The sequence below is a fragment of the Phyllopteryx taeniolatus genome, chromosome 15 (genome assembly GCF_024500385.1).
Source record: "Phyllopteryx taeniolatus isolate TA_2022b chromosome 15, UOR_Ptae_1.2, whole genome shotgun sequence".
Taxonomy (NCBI): domain Eukaryota; kingdom Metazoa; phylum Chordata; class Actinopteri; order Syngnathiformes; family Syngnathidae; genus Phyllopteryx; species Phyllopteryx taeniolatus.
The window spans coordinates 12,922,627-12,944,799 of NC_084516.1; the positions used below are offsets into that span (position 1 = coordinate 12,922,627).

Below are 22,173 nucleotides of genomic sequence, written 5' to 3' on the forward strand. Positions count from 1 at the left end.
GTTTATATGTGTCCTGGGATTGGCTGGCGACCGGTTCAGGGTGTACCCCACCACTCGCCCAAAGATAGGTGCGGTAGGTTCCAGCACGCCCGTGACCATAGTGAGGCTAAGTGGTTCGGAAAATGGATGGATAGATAAGCAAGCACAATATGTCTTATCAAATAAATTGCTCAACATTGTGTACCCCTTTCACTTAGCAAGCACGCAGTGACATAGGTTTACCTCTAGGGTGCAATGTTGGCCAGGGAAACTATTTACTCTGGTGTCTGACTTTTGTATTATTATTACTAGTCTTACTATTTAAAGCACTGTCCACTAAAGCCCAACTAATTGCATGGGACAAGAACTGAGCACTGACACCCCCACAAAAAAAGGATTTTTAGAATTGCTTATATTAAAGTTCAAACAAATATACTACAAACTATGATCCCAAAACACATAATTCTAAATGGCTTACAGATAAAAATGCAGCTGAAGTGCGTGTGTCCATGTCATGCTACGGTGTCTCCCAACTTCCACTAACAATCCAGGTTCCTCCCCGACATACGAAGCTTGAAATGTACAATATCACTTCAACATACTTCCTTGAGAATAATTCCTATTTAAGACAGGGCTTTGGTGCCATCTTGTAGCATTTTATAGTGTTATAGGTAGAGCACAAAACACCGGCCGGAATAGGTGATTTGTTTTTTTTCAGCAACTAACAAAGGATAGTTAGAAAACAATTGCTGCATTTGTGAATACTGGATTACTGTATGCTGTACAGTCAGGTCCATAAATAATGGGATATTGACACAATTCATCTTTTTGGCTCTAAACACCACAATGGGTGTGAAATGAAACAAACAAGATGTGCTTCAAATGGAGACTTTCAGGTTGAATTTGAGGGTATTTACATCCAAATCAGGTGAACGTCATACGAAATACAACCGTTTTTATTTCTGCCTCCCACTTTTCATAGGGATCAAAAGTAATACCCAGGCGCACGTGCGTGTTTTTGAAATGCGGGCACTCACGTACAGAAGTCGAGCCGGTAGAAAGTTGAGCGGCATAAATGGAATTAGTTCCAAAGCATAACGGCACCGCGACGATGTGGGAACATTTTGGATTCAAGCCAGATGAACGTCTCCATAACGCTAACACCAATGAGCTGGTATGTCGAATTTGTATGAAGTCGCAACAAAGACAACAATTTAAAACCTCAAAGTGACAAAATCAACCCAATTTCTTGATTTAAGAACAAAAAACACGGTGGGACATTTCCCGTTTCCCTTCAGCTTGCAATTATGGAACCCTTTGCCCAAACAATGCAAATACAAACGTGACCGTGTATATGGCGCACGTATGCTCACATTATATACGGTGTATCGTTACTATTGTAAGAGATCCAGCCATCGAACGTTGACAAAACAGCGTTTAAAGAAAGGCTGCAGACCTTGAAGAAGTAGTACAAATCTAGAATCAAAACGGGTTGCTTTGATCTACTTGTGTTGTTATAAATGTTGCTACTTGGGATTTTTTCTTAACCAACTGCAAACTTGATTGGCAGCATATCGCCTGGTAAGGCATTAATGACTGTTTATACCTCTGTGCCAAATATTTGTTTAAGTGCAATTTTTGTAAACAAAGCTTGAGTCTATTTTTTTATCTAGGATATTTTCATTTATTGTTCTATTACAATGTCAATGTTCATCATTCTTAGAATTAAAAGTGAAATGTTCTTAAAAGGATGTACTTGCATTATTATGCTCTATCATTATGTCAGTGGCATAAAAACAAACGATACTATCGTTTGTTGTGATAGTTTTTCGGAAAATATAACGTCCTAAAAAATATTGCTATCGTGACAGGCCTAAACACATAATATATTGAGAGAGAGCAAGAGCAATGAAGAACACAAAAATATTGCCCAAACAGTATTAAAAAAAATAAATAGAGTAACAACTGTAATAAAAATCTGCAATATAGCGGCACCACAAAGCAAGAACCGTGATATAGCAGAGGATTACTGTATTTGTATTACGTGATGATAAGTTGTGGGGACTCATTGTTCCCGGGTTGGGACTCATTGTTTACACAACATATGCATCCAGGGTCTCCCACAAATGTTTAGTTTTCAATTTAATTGAAAAGGTTATATCCATCCATTAAGAGCGTCAGCCTCACAGTTCTGAGGACCCGTGTGCATGTTCTCCCCGTGCCTGCGTGGGTTTTCTCCGGGCACTCCGGTTTCCTCCCACATCCCAAAAACATGCATTAATTGCAGACTCTAAATTGCCCATAGGCATGACTGTGAGTGTGAATGGTTGTTTGTTTGTATGTGCCCTGCGATTGGCTGGCAAACAGTTTAGGGTGTACCCCGCCTCCTGCCCGATGACAGCTGGGATAGGCTCCAGCACGCCCGGGACCCTAGTGAGGAGAAGCGGCTCAGAAAATGGATGGATGGATGGATATCCATCCATTTTCTGTACATGTTAAGATGCTTTTATCTTAAATCATTTTTAGATTAGCATTTTTATTGATTAAACCTGCAGCAGGTCACACTGATGGACTGAGCTTTTACCTGAGTTTACATCGGTTTGTTTGTTGGCTCCCTAAATATATTTAATGCTGGGGTCAACCTGACACCAAAAAATATAAATTCTTGAACACAGGACATTGAAAATGGATCATGTTATTTGTTTACCCAGCTGTCCCCACTCAAACATGAAGCAAAAAATGATGTCATTCAATTGCAGACAGTAAATATGAATGGGAGCAAACTTACCCCAATATAATAAAATCTGGATCTAAATCTGAATGAAAGATTGAGATCTGATGTGTCAGCTGTGAGGTCATTGATTTTGCTCGTGACAAATGTTTGCATGATCTTATTTACACATAAAATGACTGCACCGCACATAGAAGCCTCAAGTAAATCTTGCTTGAACTTATGTGGCACCTAAACATTATGGGAGTCGGAATCTGAGAATCACAGAATGTCAAAAATGAGACTGCTGTCAAAGGAGAACACTAAGCAGTTATTGTGCTTGAGGTTGTTGGACCAGATGACCAAATACACTGGAACTTTACTGATAAGATAACTTACGGCACGTCAAACAAAAACAAGAACAGAACCCCTGGGTACTTCAAGTTGTTTCATCAAAAATTTGTTTTTGTCGGACTGATATGAAACTCACGTGCAACAGTAGCACAGCAGCCAAGAAGGATTGTCCCTGGCAGTAGCCAATCTCCTCATCATACACAGAGTATGCCTGGAGGGAGGAGACAAACACACGTGTACAAAAGGTAATTAAATATGCTTGACAGTAAATGCAAATGCCGAGAAAAAACAAAAACTTATGAGGGGAGTTGGTCTGGTGAAAAATAGATGTTGGTCAACCATCTTGAAAATATGTGACAAACGTACAACGGAGGGATGCATGATGGACTAAATGGTTAGCACGGTTCGAATCTTGGGTTGAGCCCTCCTGTGTGGAGTTTTCATTTTCTCCTCGCCATCTTCCTCCAACATTCCAAAAACATGCATGCTACGTTTATTGAAAACTCTAAATTGTGCATAGGGTGTCTACATGTGCCGGCTGGCGACCAGTCCAGGATCTACACACACCTCTCGCGCAAAGTCAGTTTGGATAGTATTAGCCCCTTAATTGCAGTAAAAAGGTCTCTGAATGGTTCTGCATATAAATATATATATTCCATGCACCCAAATTTGTGGAAACAGTAGTTGGATAATCCAACATGACTGTGCACCAGTGCACAAAGCAAGGCCAATAAAGACATGGATGTGCAAGAGAGAGTTTGGTGTGGATGAAATTGACAGGCCTTGCACAGGTCCTGACCTCAACTCAGTAGAACACCTATTGGATGAGTTAGAGAGGAGACTGAGAGCCAGGCCTTCTCGTCCAACATCAGTGTGACTTCACTAAAATGGTTCTGGAAGAATCGTCGAAAATGCCCATAAACACACTGGTAAACTTTGTGGAAAGTCTTCCCAGAAGAGTCAAAGCTGTTATAGCTGCAGAGGGTGGACCAACATCATATTAAACCCTATAGACAGGGGTGCACATAAGTGGTGCATAGCCCGCAACTGCACTGACAACGTTAAACACACACAAGATTCGATTGTATCATTGTGCATTTGCGTACAGCCAAAGGTTTCAACAACTCGCAAACAACTCGTTCAAACAAAAACATTTTTGAGTAAACGTACTGAATGGAATCACCATGAATTGATTCGTTGCTTTTTTAGTTTAGCTGAGTTCAGATGCGAGGCACAAAAGTAAGTTCCTCGCAAACAGCGCCACTCTCAGGCAGTGACGGTGGCTGAGCGTGCGTCTTGGCTGCCAATGAAGTGGGGGCCTCCGTGGGGCATGGGCCTCTCGGTCTTGCTGCACAGCTCCTACGACGGTCCGTCAAAATATGTCTTAAACTGTCACAGGGCACTGAGCATTTTGGCTTTCCGGCAGGGGTTCAACAGTACTCATTTCACTGTGGATAGTGGCACACACTTATCAGCTTCAGCCAGCATCTTCACAAGGTCTTTTGATTTTGTCATTGGGTTGATATGTACATTTTGGACCAAAGCACAGCATTGACAAATCAAATAAATTTTTATATAGTATATGCAAACTTCTGGTTTCAACTCTGTGTGTGTGTGTGTGTTTTTGTGTGTGTGTGTAAGTGTCTGTCTGTAGGTTTTCCTCATACTGTATGTAAACTAGAATCATCGAAATTTAAAAAAATAAAATCATAATATAGTTACTGTCTTAAATCTATACATAATACGTGATTCACTTTTTGAATTGAACTACTATGGGTGGCTGTGGATAAGTTGGTGCGTCGTCCGATAACCAAAGGGCCAACGGTTTGAATACCAGCTACAACTGTCCGCTATCGAAGTGTCCTTGGGAAAGACAGTGAACCATAATTTGCTCCCAGGGGAGCCTTGCATGGCAGCAGCCACCCATTGGGGTGTGAATGTGTATGTGTGAATGGATAAATGTGAGGCTTTGTGAAGCGCTTTGGCGAACCGTATGGTATAGATAAAACCCTATAGAAGTGCACTCCATTTACTGAACTAAATAAAAATGTCCATGAAATTCTAACTTAAGATGTACTTTTGATTGGGTCAGGTTAAACAAGAGCCTCCGTTTTCATTTTAACACTTATTTGACTCAAGGTAACAGCTGTGAAACTCCAAGCCAATTAAAGTTTAACAAAATCTCAACTTCGATAACAACCCCGTGTTGAAGATAGTCCCTTTGGAGGGAAAAATTACCCAGAAAAGTCACAAAACGGCAATATTACCAAACTAAATCATTTGATGAAGGTAGTTGAAATGAAGTTTGTGTGACTTTTAAGTCAAATTTGTCTTGAAGGTTTTGATCGAATTCCTAACAATATGGGTTGGTCGGTGAGACTGCACTGTAATGTTGAACACAATGTCTCAAAACAGGGTCAACCTTGTGTTAACACCAAGTGTGTAGATCCATCACAAGGTTGAAAATAAAAAGGGGGGAAAAGCAGCCATTGTTTACATCATTTCACTCAGATAAAGCTTGTTTAAATACTTATAAGTCCCAGGCAGATGGCGTTTCCTATTCAGAAACACAGCGACCAAACACGTGTCAGTGTGATGTTGGGAGAAAAGGAGGCTAGGGAATGTTTATGGTGGAGATAAGATGGTGTAAATCCGAGTGGAGAGGAACAAAACAGGACAGAGTTTGGCCAAAATGGGTGAGGTAGCCTACTGAGCTACAAACACGAGTAATGAGTCAAGTCGAACGGACAAAGGTGGAGAGGTGGGGGTGACTGAATTATTTAAACACACCTGAGGAGGTGCTTAACTGCATGGAGATGGATGCTCTCACTCGAATTATACATGCATAATTAATTAAATGAAAAATCTGAGCACAGCAACCACAGCCATGGGTTGAAATGAGTGTTTCAATAATATGCATGTGCAAGAAATGCTTGTTTGATGGAAAAAGTGGAGTGTCGGAGTTAGATTTGATCTGATACAGTATGTGCAACTTCTAAACACAGTGAACTGGTCAGACTGTAAAATATCAAGCTATTTACACAATCGTTATGTTGCATTCCGAGGAAATTAGGAAACCTCATTATTTACGAGCCCTTCAAAGGGGTAGTATTGAAGAGACAGACCGTCATTGTTTCTAATCATGAGGCCATGAAAGAATGTGCTTCCATAACAATTGCCCCTGGGAAAAACAAAACAAAAACAAAAGCTGATATTTAATTACATAGGGAACATTTTCTCTTAATTTTATTTTAAAACAGCATTCACATGACTGGATAATGAAACCTCCAAAATGACATTGATTGGCTTTTAAATTCAAAACAAAGGCTTATCCAGGCTTATCGTAAAAACTCAATGAACTGTAAGGGTTATGCCTTTACATATTATATTGACAGTATATATACAACCCCAATTCCAATGAAGTTGGGACGTTATGTTAAATAAAAACAGAATACAATGATTTGCAAATCATGTTCAACCTATAATTAATTTAATACACTACAAAGACACGATATTTAATGTTCAAACTGATAAGTTTGTTTTTAGCAAATAATCATTAACTTAGAATTTTATGGCTGCAACAAAAGCTGGGACAGGTGGCAAAAAAGACTGAGAAAGTTGAGGAATGCTCATCAAACACCTGTTTGGAACATCCCACAGGTGAACAGGCTAATTGGGAACGGGTGGGTGCCATGATTGGGTATAAAAGGAGCTTCCCTGAATTGCTCAGTCATTCACAAGCAAAGATGGGTCGAGGTTCACCTCTTTGTGAACAGGTGCGTGAGAAAATATTCGAACGGTTTAAGGACAATGTTCCTCAACGTACAATTGCAGGGAATTTAGGGATTTCATCATCTACGGTTCACATCATCATCAAAAGGTTCAGAGAATCTGGTGAAATCACTGCATGTAAGAAGCAAGGCCGAAAACCAATATTGAATGTCCGTGACATTCGATCCCTCAGGTGGCACTGCATCAAAAAATGACAATGTGTAAAGGATATCATCACATGGGCTCAGGAAACCAATGTCAGTAAATACAGTTCGGCGCTACATCCGTAAGTGCAACTTGAAACTCTACTATGCAAAGCAAAAGTCATTTATCAACAACACCCAGAAACGCCGCCGGCTTTTCTGGGGCCGAGCTAATCTAAGATGGACTGATGCAAAGTGGAAAAGTGTTCTGTGGTCCGACGAGTCCACATTTCAAATTGTTTTTGGAAATTGTGGATGTCGTGTCCTCCGGGCCAAAAAGGAAAATAACTATCCGGACTTTTATGCACACAAAGTTCAAAAGCCAGCATCTGTGATGGTACGGGGCTGTGTTAGTGCCAATGGCATGGCTAACTTACAAATCTGTGAAGGCACCATTAATGTTGAAAGATACGTTTTGGAGAAACATATGCTGCCATCCAAGCAATGTCTTTTTCATGGACGCCCCTGCTTATTTCAGCAAGACATGTGGTTTGCCACATTCTGCACGTTACAACAGCGTGGCTTCGTAGTAAAAGAGTGTGGGTACTAGACTGGCCTGCCTGCAGTCCAGACCTATCTCCCATTGAAAATGTGTGGCGCATTATGAAGCGTAAAATATGACAACGGGGACCCCGGACTGTTGAACAGCTGAAGCTGTACATCAAGTAAGAATGGGAAAGAATTCCACCTATAAAGCCGCAACAATTAGTGTCCTCAGTTTCCAAACGTTTATTGAATGTTGTTAAAAGAAAAGGTGATGTAACACAGTGGTAAACATGACCCTGTCCCAGCTTTTTGGGAACGTGTTGCAGCCATAAAATTCTACGTTAATGATTATTTGCTAAAAACAATAAAGTTTATCTGTTTGAACATTAAATATCTTGTCTTTGTAGTGTATTCAATTAAATATAGGTTGAACATGATTTGCAAATCATCAGAATCAGAATCAGAATCAGAATCATCTTTATTTGCCAAGTATGTCCAAAACACACAAGGAATTTGTCTCCGGTAGTTGGAGCCGCTCTAGTACAACAGACAGTCAATTTACAGAACACTTTGGAGACATAAAGACATTAACAAAAAACAACAACAAACAACAATTGTGCAAAAAGATGCAGAGTCCTCAGTTCGAATGGCTAATATCGCAATAGTCCGGTGCAATGACCATTGTGCAAAGGGCACTGAGACTTCAAGGAGTGTATGCGGTTTAAAGTGACGAGTAGTGCGATAATCTGGGACAATGGTTGTGCAAATGTTACAGATACTCCTCAATCAGTGTGCAAATGGAGCAGATACTACTCTGGCATGAGTGGCCACTATATGCAAATAGTGCAGCACGGCGAGACAACTACAGTGAGTGCACGAGTAATACATAATACAGAAATGTGACAACGAACTCAAGTCAAAAAATTGCCAGCTTGTTGTAATGGAATTGTAAGTTAGCTGTTCAAGAAGTTGATTGCAAGAGGGAAGAAGCTGTTGGAATGTCTACTAGTTCTAGTTTGCATTGATCGGTAGCGCCTACCTGAGGGAAGGAGCTGGAAGAGCTGGTGACCAGGGTGGGGAGGGTCCGAGAGGATTTTGCACGCCCTTGTCTTAGTTCTGGCAGCGTGCAAGTCCTCAAGGGTGGGTAGGGGGGTACCGACAATCCTTTCAGCAGTTTTGATTGTCCGTTGCAGTCGGAGTTTGTCCTTTTTTGTAGGAGCACCAAACCAGACTGTGATGGAAGAACACAGGACTGATTCGATGACCGCTGTGTAGAACTGTCTCAGCAGCTCCGGTGGCAGGCCATGCTTTCTCAGAAGCCGCAGGAAGTACATCCTCTGCTGGGCCTTTTTGAGGACGGAGTTGATGTTGGTCGCCCACTTCAGGTCCTGGGAGATTGTAATTCCCAGGAACTTGAAGGTCTCGACGGTTGACACAAGGCAGCTGGACAGCGTGAGGGGCAGCTGTGGCGAAGGATGCCTCCTGAAGTCCACGATCATCTCTACAGTCTTGAGCGTGTTCAGCTCCAGGTTGTGTCGGCCGCACCACAGCTCCAGCCGCTCCGCTTCCTGTCGATATGCAGACTCGTCACCGTCCTTGATGAGGCCGATGACAGTGGTGTCATCTGCAAACTTCAGGAGTTTGACAGTCGGGTTCGCTGAGGTGCAGTCGTTCGTGTAGAGAGAGAAGAGCAGCGGAGAGAGGACACAACCTTGGGGCGCCCCAGTGCTGATGCTGCGTGTGGATGAGGTGGCCTCCCCCAGCCTGACCTGCTGTGTCCTGCCCGTCAGAAAGCTGTAAATCCACTGGCAGATGGCAGGTGAGACGCTGAGCTGGAGAAGCTTGGATGAAAGGAGTTCAGGGATGATGGTGTTGAACGCTGAGCTGAAGTCCACGAACAGGATCCTCGCGTAGGTCCCTGCACTGTCGAGGTGTTCTAGGATGAAGTGCAGTCCCATGTTGACTGCATCATCCGCAGATCTGTTCGCTTGGTAGGCAAACTGCAGGGGGTCCAGCAGGGGACCTGTGACACTCTTGAGGTGGTCCAGCACAAGACGTTCAAAGGACTTCATGACCACAGATGTCAAAGCGACAGGCCTGTAGTCATTCAGACCCGAGATTGCAGGTTTCTTGGGGACTGGGATGATGGTGGAGCGTTTGAAGCAGGATGGAACTTCGCACATTTCCAGTGATCTGTTGAAGATCTGAGTGAAGACTGGCGCGAGCTGGTCCGCGCAGACTTTGAGGCAGGATGGAGACACGTGGTCCGGGCCTGCCGCTTTGTTAATCTTTTGTTGTTTGAAGATGCGTCTCACATCCTGTTCATGGATGGTTAACGCAGAGGTCAGAGGTGTGATTGTGGTCGCGGGTGCGGCCGGATTGGTGTGTGGTGTGAAACTGTCCTTTTCAAATCTGCAGTAGAAGGTATTCAAGTCGTTGGCTAGTGTGCTATTGTTCTCAGCTTGGGGGGATCGTCGCTTGTAATTAGTCAGCGACTGGAATGCATGCCAGACTGATTTAGAGTCGTTTGCGCTAAACTGTTTTTCCAACTTTGCTGTATAGATCCTCTTTGCAATGTTAATTTCTTTGGTCAGCTGGTTTCTAGCTCGATTATACAGGGCCCTGTCCCCGCTCTGATATGCGTCCTCCTTAGCTTGGCGAAGCTGCTTAAGTTTAGCAGTGAACCACGGCTTATTGTTGTTGAATGTGCGAAATGATTTTGTTGGAACACAGACCTCTTCACAGAAACTGATATAGGATGTAACAGTGTCCGTATATTCATCCAGGCTGCCAGCTGAATTTTCAAAGACACTCCAGTCTGTGCAGTCTAAGCAGCTTTGAAGTTCCATCTTGGCTTCATTTGTCCACTTTTTGACTGTTTTCACTGTAGGCTTCGCACATTTAAGTTCTTGCCTGTACGTCGGTATTAAGTGAATTAAGCAGTGATCAGACGAGCCCAAGGCTGCACGAGGTATAGCACGGTATGCGTTTTTTACCGTGGTGTAGCAGTGGTCTAAAGTATTATTTTCCCTGGTAGGACAGTCGATGTGCTGCTTGTATTTAGGGAGTTCGTGGTTGAGTATTCTGTTTTTATTTATGTTTAACACAATGTCCCAACTTCATTGGAATTGCGGTTGGAGTATAGTATATTGAATTAAGGTAACCTCTGATTAATAAAACTAGAATAAAGTAAAACTACTAACCCCTTGAGGATGCTTGATGGCAGAGGTGGGAACAAGTCATTGCTTTGTCACAAGTCTCAAGTCTTTGCCCTCAAGTCCCAGTCTCAAGTCCTACACTTTGAGTTGAGTCCTTTCGAGTAATTTTACCAACAAAATAAAAATATATTTTAATATAAGATATGTTTATTATGTATAGATTATATACTGCATTTATATATTTAATATATCTTAAAATCCATATTTATTTATCAAAAGAAATTTGATTAAAAAAAATACATTGAACCATAAGAAAACTAGGGGGCTGATCAAAATTTCTGCACATTCAAAACCAATCGTCAAGGGGGGGCTCTAAATTGCCCGTAGGTGTAAATGTGAGTGCGAACGGTTGTTTATTTATATGTACCCTGGGATTGGCTGGCGACAAGTTCAGGGTGTACCCCGCCTCTCACCCAAAGATAGCTGGGATAGGCTCCAGCACGCCTGCGACCGAGTGAGGATAAGCGATAAAGAAAATAGATGGATGGAAGATAGAAAAGACTTTATTGGCCATCAGATAATTTACAGTACTACATCACAAGACACGTGACAAGGCTAAAAATGGAAAGGCAGTTGGTCCTGATGACATTCCTGTGGATGTATGGACGCATCTAGGATAGATGGCTGTGGAGTTTTTGACCACCTTGTTCAATAGAATTCTAGCATGTGAGAAGATGCCTGAGGAATGGAGGAAAAGTGTGCTGGTGCCCATTTTTAAGAACAAGGGTGATGTGCAGCGCTGTGGGAACTATAGAGGAATAAAGTTGATGAGCCACACAATGAAGTTATGGGAAAGAGTAGTGGAGGCTAGACTCAGGACAGAAGTGAGTATTTGCGAGCAACAGTATGGTTTCATGCCTAGAAAGAGTACCACAGATGCATTATTTGCCTTGATGTTGATGGAAAAGTACAGAGAAGGTCAGAAGGAGCTACATTGTGTCTTTGTAGATCTAGAGAAAGCCTATGACAGAGTACCCAGAGAGGAACTGTGGTACTGCATGCGGAAGTCTGGAGTGGCAGAGAAGTATGTTAGAATAATACAGGACATGTACAAGGGCAGCAGAACAGTGGTGAGGTGTGACAGACGAATTTAAGTTGTATGTGGGACTGCATCAGCCCTGAGCCCCTTCCTGTTTGCAGTGGTGATGGGTAGGTTGACAGAGGAGGTTAGACTGGAATCCCCGTGGACCATGATGTATGCAGATGACATTGTGATATGCAATGAAAGCAGGGAGCAGGTGGAGGAACAGTTAGAAAGATGGAGGCATGCACTGGAAAGCAGAGGAATGAAGATTAGCAGAAGTAAGACAGAACATATGTGCATGAACAAGAGGGGTGGTGGGGGAAGAGTGAGGCTACAGGGAGAAGAGATAGCAAGGGTGGAGGACTTTAAATACTTGGGGTCAACCGTCCAGAGCAATAGTGAGTGTAGGAAGTGAAGAAACGGGTCCAAGCAGGTAGGAACGGGTGGAGGAAGGTGTCAGGTGTGTTATGTGACAGAAGAGTCTCTGCTAGGATGAAGGGCAAAGTTTATAAAACAGTGGTGAGGCCAGCCTTGATGTGGCACTGAAGAGACAAAAGGAAGCAGAGCTGGAGGTGGCGGAAATAAAGATGTTGAGGTTCGCTCTCGGAGTGACCAGGTTTGATAAAATTAGAAATGAGCTCATCAGAGGGACAACCAAGGTTCGATGTTTTGGAGACAAAGTTAGAGAGAGCAAGACATGAGGGCAGTTGGTGTTCGAGAGGAGAATGCAGGAGATAGGCTTACATGGAAAAGGATGACGCGCTGTGGCGACCCCAAGGGGACAAGCCGAAAGGAAAAGAAGAAGATTAAAGCCGATCAGATTGGTGTAAAGTCAAGTTAAAAGATAATAATTAATTACGAGTAAAAATTGCGTGGGGCACGTCGACCTATTATTTAATCATTCAGATCTTCAGCATTTTGTTGACACCCATTATATTTTCCTATAGTAAAGCAGTAAATTGCACATAAAGCTGTACATAGAGAAAGCTGTGAAGTATTGGTTTTTCTGTGCTTTGGTCAAAGTACAAAGTCTTTTCAAGTCAATGGATTCAAGTCACTACTGTTCAAGTCCAAGTCCAGTTGCAAGTCTTTTAACATATTGTTGAGTCATCAAATTCATGATTCAAGTCTGACTCGAGTCCAAGTCATGTGACACCTCTGCTTGACGGACACGTAATTAGTGAGGGAACAGTTACGTATTTGCACAGCAATACTGTCGCCGAATGCCATTTTATATGCACTGCTGGAATTAGTGTTATGTTATGCACATAAAGTGCATTTAAATTTAACATCTGCTTGGTAGCAGGAGAAGCCAGATTTATTTATATATTTATTTTTTAATGCTGCAATAGGTTTTATGGATATTTGTGGTATTCATTCTTAAGATGCTTACTGAGGCATATTTCCCCCCCAAGATTTTGGCGGAACCACAAAATGTTCCACTTTGGTGGGGCATTCCAGCTTGGAGGCTCCCCTGCAAATGACATAACTTTTTGCTGGCTCATCCATATTGAAGTGAGCTGAGACAAAATCCTCAAATTCATCTTCTGGAGTGTTTGTTCTTAATTCAAACTTATGAAATTAAGTATAAGATGATGAAATAACCTCATATAGAACATAGAGGCATTTATTAAATCTATCATCACTCGTATTGAGATAAAGGGTATTTAAAAATGAACCTCCATCATATAATTGATTAAAAGACAAGAATAAAAATGGTCAGGAAGGCTGCCAAGAGGCCTGCAGCATCATTCGGGAATAGCAGGAAATTTGGGGTAAGAATTGGTTGTGCCTGTCATGTGACAACAATCTTTTTGCAAGCTTCATTAGTCAGGGGAGCAGAACTGAAAAGCATTTTGTTCAAGCCTGGAAAAGCATATAAGTGAGTGTTTGATTTACGACAGTCCTGACAGTGGACATTCAGTGGTTATGAAAGGCGCATGTAAAAATGGATCATCACATGGCATGAGAATACACGCCGAGTTACCGCCGTGCTTACTGTTTTTCATTTGTTTTACATTTATGACCTAGAAGTGTTTTTCATACCAATATTTATTGTAATTATGACTTTAATAATGCATTAGCGTAGGTTAGTGATAGACTACGGCGCGTTCTGACTTACATATAAATTCAGGTTACATTGCCACTGTAGGAACAAAACTGTCATAAACTGAGGAACTCCTGTACGGAGTCTCCTGAAAGCAACTGAGGATTTTATGGTTGTGAAACGTCATAACTTGAAAACAAAACACCATACCTACCTTTGACACTTGGTGGTGGGAGCATCATACTTTGGGCTTTAGCCAAGGTGGAGGGAGTTATTAACTGTTCCAAACAATGTTGAAACAAAACCTTGCACCTTGATCTAAATCCAACTGATAATCCGTAGGGCAGTGGTCCTCGAAGTGTGATACGAGTAGTGTTGTGCTCAAGACCACACCATCTGAGACCAAGACTTGCCTGAGACCATAAGTCACTGAGACAAATACAAGACCAAAACCTTTGGAAGTCAAGAACGAGTTAAGACCGAGACAAGCCAAGACCCATGACAAGACCAAGACCATAAAATTTAATCTTAAAAATGACAAGGTTGAACAGTTAAAAGAGCAAGCTGTCTTTAATTTTACATTTCTTTTACATACATTTGAGAGTCAAAACCACTGTCTGCAACTCTTTCAAAGGGCAACATGCAAAAATCTCAAATCTTAAAAAAAATTAAATTAAATTTAAAAGAAAAAACATTTTAAATAAAAAAAAAATCATCTAAATTCTTGCAAAGAAATACAACTTTGCATGTATTTAAAAATGAAATGCGAGTGTAAAACTAGTTACCAGTGCTGCTAATGGTACATAGAGTGAAAAAATAGCCATTTCAGTTGATTTGGCACAAGCTACAAACTACAACCCCAATTCCAATGACGTTGGGACGTTGTGTTAAACATAAATAAAAACAGAATACAATGATTTGAAAATCATGTTCAACCTATATTTAATTGAATAAACTACAAAGACAAGATGTTTAATGTTCAAACTGATAAACTATTGTTTTTAGGAAATAATCATTAACTTAGAATTTTATGGCTGCAACACATTCCAAAAAAGATCGGACAGGGTCATGTTTGCCACTGTGTTACCACCTTTTCTTTTAACAACATTCAATAAACGTTTGGGAACTGAGGACACTAATTGTTGAAGCTTTGTAGGTGGAATTCTTTCCCATTCTTGCTTGATATACAGCTTCAGCTGTTCAACAGTCCGGGGTCTTCGTCGTCGTATTTTACGCTTCATAATGCGCCACACATTTTCAATGGGAGACAGGTCTGGACTGCAGGCAGGCCAGTCTAGTACCCGCCCTCTTTTACTACGAAGCCACGCTGTTGTAACACGTGCAGAATGTCGTTCGGCATTGTCTTGCTGAAATAAGCAGGGGCGTCCATGAAAAAGACGTTGCTTGGATGGCAGCATATGTTTCTCCAAAACCTTTATGTATCTTTCAGCATTAAAGGGGCCTTCACAGATGTGTATGTTAGCCATGCCCTTGGCAATAACACAGCCCCATACCATCACAGATGCTGGCTTTGGAACTTTGCGTCCATGACAGTCCTGATGGTTCTTTTCCTCTTTGGCCCGGAGGACACGACCTCCACAATTTTCCAAAACAATTTGAAATGTGGACTCGTCGGACCACAGACCACTTTTCCTTTAAACATTGATGTCAGTTTTTGAAGCAGTGCCGCCTGAGGGATCGAAGGTCACGGCCATTCAATGTTGGTTTTCGGCCTTGCCGCTTACATGCAGTGATTTCTCCAGATTCTCTGAACCTTTTGATGATATTATGGACCGTAGATGATAAAATCCCTAAATTCCTTGCAATTGTATGTTGAGGAACATTGTCCTTAAACTGTTCGACTATTTTCTCATGCACTTGTTCACAAAGAGGTGAAGCTTGCCCCCTCTTTACTTGTGAATGACTGAGCAATTCAGGGAAGCTCCTTTTATATCCAATCATGGCAGCCACCTGTTCCCAATTAGCCTGTTCACCTGTGGGATGTTCCAAACAGGTTTTTGATGAGCATTCCTCAACTTTCTCCATCTTTTTTGCCACCTGTCCCAGCTTTTTTGGAACGTGTTGCAGCCATAAAATTCCAAGTTTATGATTATTTGCTAAAAACAAAGTTTGTCAGTTTGAACATTAAATATCTTTTCTTTGTAGTGTATTCCATTAAATATAGGTTGTACATGATTTGCAAATCATTGTATTCTGTTTTTATGTTTAACACAACATCCCAACTTCATTGGAATTGGGGTTGCATAATACTGTTAAATAAAGCCAATTTAAGATGGAATTGAAACTTCTTTCCAGAAATGTTCATCTCAGAAAGACAATTAGATTTGCTGGTGTTACAGTTAACTTTAGCATCTGTGTTTAACACCTGTGTTAGTCAAACATGAATTGAAGGTATTTGCTTTTTTACCAAGTGCTTTTCCTTATCATCACAATAATGAAGTTGAAAATAGCAGATCAGATTTATAATATCCTCCTGAATCATGAAATGTGTAAAACTAAGTTTAGAAACACACACACTGGGGTGGAGAGCAAAAAAAAAAAAAATAGCCTGCCAGCTGCAACAGCTGCCACCCAATTTACCCTTGGGCAATGAAGCATTTCCGGTTCTGTTCTTGTACTTTGCTGATCCAACATGACTGACTAGCTGTGTAATGCCCTAATATTGACGGTGCAGACGTGAATTTAAACCTCTAAGTGTGAGCGAGTGCTTAAATACCTTGCAGATCTTATACAGGGAGTCTTGCCCATCTCCTCCGGTGTCTTTGAAGTAGTCATGAGCTGGGAACGTCCTGTTAATGTCCCGGGTGATGGCACTGTCCTGCGGGGATTCCTAGCAGTGAGATAAGGGGCGAAACAGATAGGACAAAATTTATACAATTTGGTCAAATTAAAACAACAACAAAAAAGATCACAAAATAAAATAAAAACAATTGTGGGAAAAAAAAGTAATGTTGCTTGGAAATATAAGACAGCCAAATGCAACCAGCAATATGGCGAACATGGAGAAACAGAAGTAGAAACATTCACACCATCATTGTTATACAGTGACTATGAGCAACAGAGGGGGGGGGGGGGTGCATGCCTGTTGGTGTAAGCAGGACATTTAACGGCATTAAATGATAAAAACAGCATCAGAGCAGGCATCCTTGGATTGTCATATTTACCAATTCTGTGATAGATTAATGTCTTATGATGAAAAATAAATTATCTCATATAGACACTTCCAGGCTTAAAAGGTTCAGCACAGCTGCTACACTCATCGCAAAAGCGACACAGTGCCTCAGCTCATTTCCAAGAGAAAGTGTGATGCAAGACTCAACAGTGAATATACTGCAGACTTAAATTAATCACCCTTTGTTTCATCGTGAATAATTTGTTTCTCAGAATAAGTCGTGTTAAACGGTGGCCACTGTGTGATAAATAGAACGGAGTGGAACCTCCAAAGTGTAATGACCCAAAAGTTAAATAATTTGGACTTCACAAAAAAACGTGTCTGTCAGCGATCTTGAAAAGATGAGTAGTTATAATTTGAGTTGCATCCAGTGGTTAACATCTCTTTACGCCTGTATAACGGTTAGGAATGTTAAATGTTACCTAAAACATTGCCTGTACAGTAAATAAGGTTTTATGATGGTGACAGTTTGAGTGTGTAACAAATGAATGCATTGAACATTATTTCCTATGCCAAAATTGTTTGGAATTCAGAACAACTGGCGTCACAGAACAGATTGCAATCTGCATTTCACATTGTCGCTTTACTCCATAGCACTGAGGTGCAGTTCAAAGTTGGGACCTTGGGTGATGTAAGACACAGATTAGTTTATTTATTATTTACTCATTTAACCTCCTGTGCAGGAATATGTACAAGCTTCCATTGAAGCTCTCTGTACTCGAGCACCCTCCTCTCACATTAGTGGATAATGAGAACAGGAACAAATAAGAATGAGAATGCATCAAGAAGATTACCTTGGGAATTTGCTGTTGTAACAATGTTAATTAGAAGCTATATTATCTTCCAATGCTTGTTTGTAATACTACAAATGAGCAACATAAAAAAACAAAGAAAAAAAAAGGCAATTTAGTTTATTCATTTATTAACCATTGCGATTGGCTGGCGACCAAGCACTATAGAATATGGATGGATGGATATTCATTAACCAGAACTACCTCAGAATATGAGAAGTTGTAATAACAACCTATATTCATAAGTTTTTTTTAATGTCTTAAAGTAGTGATTTGTGAAAAGCAGCAGCTGTTTCTCTAGATACTGTCTGTACCTTTATTCATTCAGTATTTCTTAAAAACCAAAAGAACATGGCCGAAAGACAAACTCAAAAAAAGATGAAAAATAAATAAAAAGTAACATTTTCATGTTTGTGAAACGTAACATCTTAGTAGTACGGAACAGTAATCTCCCAGTATTCATGGAGAATAGTGACTGAACCGTGCCGCGAATAACAAAAAAAGGGGGGTAATTGCCATCCGCCCAAAATTTTTATAATTGCCTAAATTAATAGTTTGAATGATAAATGTACCAAAAACTATTATCCTAAATTACTAAGAGAAAGTGTGATGCAAGACTCAACAGTGAATATACTGCAGACTTAAATTAATCACCCTTTGTTTCATCGTGAATAATTTGTTTCTCAGAATAAGTCGTGTTAAACGGTGGCCACTGTGTGATAAATAGAACGGAGTGGAACCTCCAAAGTGTAATGACCCAAAAGTTAAATAATTTGGACTTCACAAAAAAACGTGTCTGTCAGCGATCTTGAAAAGATGAGTAGTTATAATTTGAGTTGCATCCAGTGGTTAACATCTCTTTACGCCTGTATAACGGTTAGGAATGTTAAATGTTACCTAAAACATTGCCTGTACAGTAAATAAGGTTTTATGATGGTGACAGTTTGAGTGTGTAACAAATGAATGCATTGAACATTATTTCCTATGCCAAAATTGTTTGGAATTCAGAACAACTGGCGTCACAGAACAGATTGCAATCTGCATTTCACATTGTCGCTTTACTCCATAGCACTGAGGTGCAGTTCAAAGTTGGGACCTTGGGTGATGTAAGACACAGATTAGTTTATTTATTATTTACTCATTTAACCTCCTGTGCAGGAATATGTACAAGCTTCCATTGAAGCTCTCTGTACTCGAGCACCCTCCTCTCACATTAGTGGATAATGAGAACAGGAACAAATAAGAATGAGAATGCATCAAGAAGATTACCTTGGGAATTTGCTGTTGTAACAATGTTAATTAGAAGCTATATTATCTTCCAATGCTTGTTTGTAATACTACAAATGAGCAACATAAAAAAACAAAGAAAAAAAAAGGCAATTTAGTTTATTCATTTATTAACCATTGCGATTGGCTGGCGACCAAGCACTATAGAATATGGATGGATGGATATTCATTAACCAGAACTACCTCAGAATATGAGAAGTTGTAATAACAACCTATATTCATAAGTTTTTTTTAATGTCTTAAAGTAGTGATTTGTGAAAAGCAGCAGCTGTTTCTCTAGATACTGTCTGTACCTTTATTCATTCAGTATTTCTTAAAAACCAAAAGAACATGGCCGAAAGACAAACTCAAAAAAAGATGAAAAATAAATAAAAAGTAACATTTTCATGTTTGTGAAACGTAACATCTTAGTAGTACGGAACAGTAATCTCCCAGTATTCATGGAGAATAGTGACTGAACCGTGCCGCGAATAACAAAAAAAGGGGGGTAATTGCCATCCGCCCAAAATTTTTATAATTGCCTAAATTAATAGTTTGAATGATAAATGTACCAAAAACTATTATCCTAAATTACTAATATATAATTTCGAACTCATCTTCCAACATTGCCCTTACAAATACATGGCTCATACAGGATTTCATCTTAAAAAATGCACTGCAAGTGCGCCTGTACATGCAGCAACGACTCTGCGTGACTTCAAGAAACAACCCAGGCTGCACCTAGTTCCTTTCCGCATACAAAGCTTGTCTCTCATTTGAGATGTGTTACTTCAACATACTTCCTCCCTATTTCTACAGGGATTTGGCGACATCTTCCAGTGTTTCAGAACGAGCACAAAAACCATGAACAGGTGAGTTTTTCAGCAAATAGCTGAGGATCGGTTCCACAAAAAACAGCTTAGTATTAGTAGAACACTTTGAATATGTGGAAATTTCTATATTAAAATTTATAGTGCCCTGAATACTCTGTAGTAATACCTCCTGACAAGCCTTTAGACATTTGTGGTTTCAGTTTCATTTTTTTTGCAGCTAATTAAAGCTTCGCTGTGTTCCTAAAATCCACCAAGTCCTCAGCACCCTCCTTCCCCCTGTCATCAAAAGCTCTATACCAACATCCAGAGAGGAAGAACTGCCGGTTGACAATAAAGCCTGTACAAAAAAAAAACACACAGGAAGAAAGAAATAGTAAAACTAAAGTGAGATAAGGGCGATCATAGACTGGAATCTATGTTGCTAAATGAAATAAAAAATTTCACCATGACCTGAAAGTCATAGATACAGGATACTATAGTTCACTCTGCGTTTGTTGTTTACTGTTTTTGGAAGACTGTGTACCAAGTTTGTCATCAAGATGTAGAGTGTACCGTATGTTCTGTGGTAAATCCTCCACATTCTGTCATTCCTGGCCTGTTATCGCCATTATGACAACAAAAGCAGACAGTACAGTAACCCCCAGTACAGTTTAAGCCCAAGGCCATCGATATCCTTATATCAGTTCATTCAGAGGCAGTCTTTGATAATTATACATTTTACAATCGACCGCCTGGAGTGAGTGCGTCCATAAAACTGATCCACAGCATCCGAGTGAATGATAAGCATCCATGTTTACACAAGCACCACTTAGCCGTTCTTATCTCAAGTGCTGAGAGCTTAGACAAAGACCCCTGACATAATGGCCAATTAACTTCCCTTCTGTCTTTTTGTGTTCAGTTGAAGAGAGACTTGGTATGAAGTTAGCGTGAGAGTGGAATGAAAACATACCCAATGTCTCATGGTGGTGGACGGAACTGGAGTACCAAGAATTAAGACCATTTGCTTCTCCATGACTGTCAAACAGGGAGTACAGTAAATTTACACACCGAAGAAACCATGTATGAGACGGAAAATACATTCAAAACTAGAATAGTGTTCAGCAGAAGGAAGACTTCCAAAAGGACGGTGGATGACGTTAGCACATCTGCCTCACAGTTCTGAGGACTGCGGTTCAAATCCCGGCCTGTGTGGAGTTTACATGTTCTGCCTGTGCCTGCGTGGGTTTTCTCCAGGCACTCCGGTTTCCTCCCACATCCCAAAAACATGCATGGTATGTTGATTGAAGACTCTAAATTGTCCTTAGGTGTAAATGTGTGCGCGAATGGTTGTTTGTTTACATGTGTCCTGCGATTGGCTGACAACCAGTTCAGGGTGTACGAAGATAGCTGGGATAGGCTCCAGCACGCCTGCGACCCATGTGAGGATAAAGCGGTACAGAAAATGGATGAATGGGTGCGGGGGTTATCTGTGTTGTGCAACATATTACTACAAAATGCATTTCAGCGGTTTGGTGATGAAATGCTGCCTCCAAGAGGGAAATTACAATTGAGTCTTTATTGGCCTTTGGGATACAGCTAAATTAAACAAAGGTGGCCACATACATGATTAATTTGCAGACTGGACACAGCGGGGTTTGTAGCTATTGCTTTTTTTTTTTTTCTCTCCTTATCACTAGCACGGTCTGAAATGCTAAAAGGTACAAAGTTGGCAAGCTTATGTTGCCGCTCACTTCAACGCACGCCCTATTTTAAGTGAGCTGCAATTCTTTATCTTTTGTGTATTTTGACAGAAGAATGTAAACTGTGAACAGTTTTAAAATGGAAAAATTGCATAATATTGCATAAAAGTTTTTTTAGAGAATTGTCAACTAAAGTTAAGTCATAATATTTGATGAAAAAACAGTCCGGTGCTTTCTTTAGTCATTTGAATGGCTTAATAAAATACAATGAAAAAAATATACAGCTGGGTACAATGGTGGGTTTTCGATAATGTTAATGTAATACACTATGGATTTCTATATTGTATATGAAGTTTGGCTTCAGCCACAAATAGGTTTGTAGTTTGAGATGCAGAACTATTCACAGGAACTATGTTCAATCCATTTTCCTCTAAATTTGCGAGCATGACCAAGCTGATCTAATTAGTAAAGCCAATGCCTATGATTAAAAATAAATAAATAAACACTCGATTTTATAAGAATGTAATAACAACAAACAAGGGCTCTGTTGTTCTCAAAGTTGTTTCTGTCTCACCATAAGAAAATAATTATCTGAAGCTGTTATACGGAGAAATGCATT

The 22,173-nt window shown here is 40.5% G+C and overlaps 1 protein-coding gene across 8 annotated transcripts in view; it reads right to left on the bottom strand.

Moving 5' to 3' along the window:
- Positions 1–22,173, bottom strand: part of LOC133465283 (rab GTPase-activating protein 1) — a 104,674-nt gene that overhangs the window by 22,431 nt on the left and 60,070 nt on the right. For 7 of the 8 annotated variants that reach the window (XM_061747918.1, XM_061747916.1, XM_061747919.1 and 4 more), the window contains 2 exons: positions 16,530–16,643; positions 3,180–3,254 (listed from right to left, as the gene is read on the bottom strand). In XM_061747918.1, the coding sequence (XP_061603902.1) occupies positions 3,180–3,254; positions 16,530–16,643 (189 nt within the window). The remainder of the gene's footprint in view (positions 1–3,179; positions 3,255–16,529; positions 16,644–22,173) is intronic. The other variant, XM_061747917.1, reaches the window with a different exon arrangement.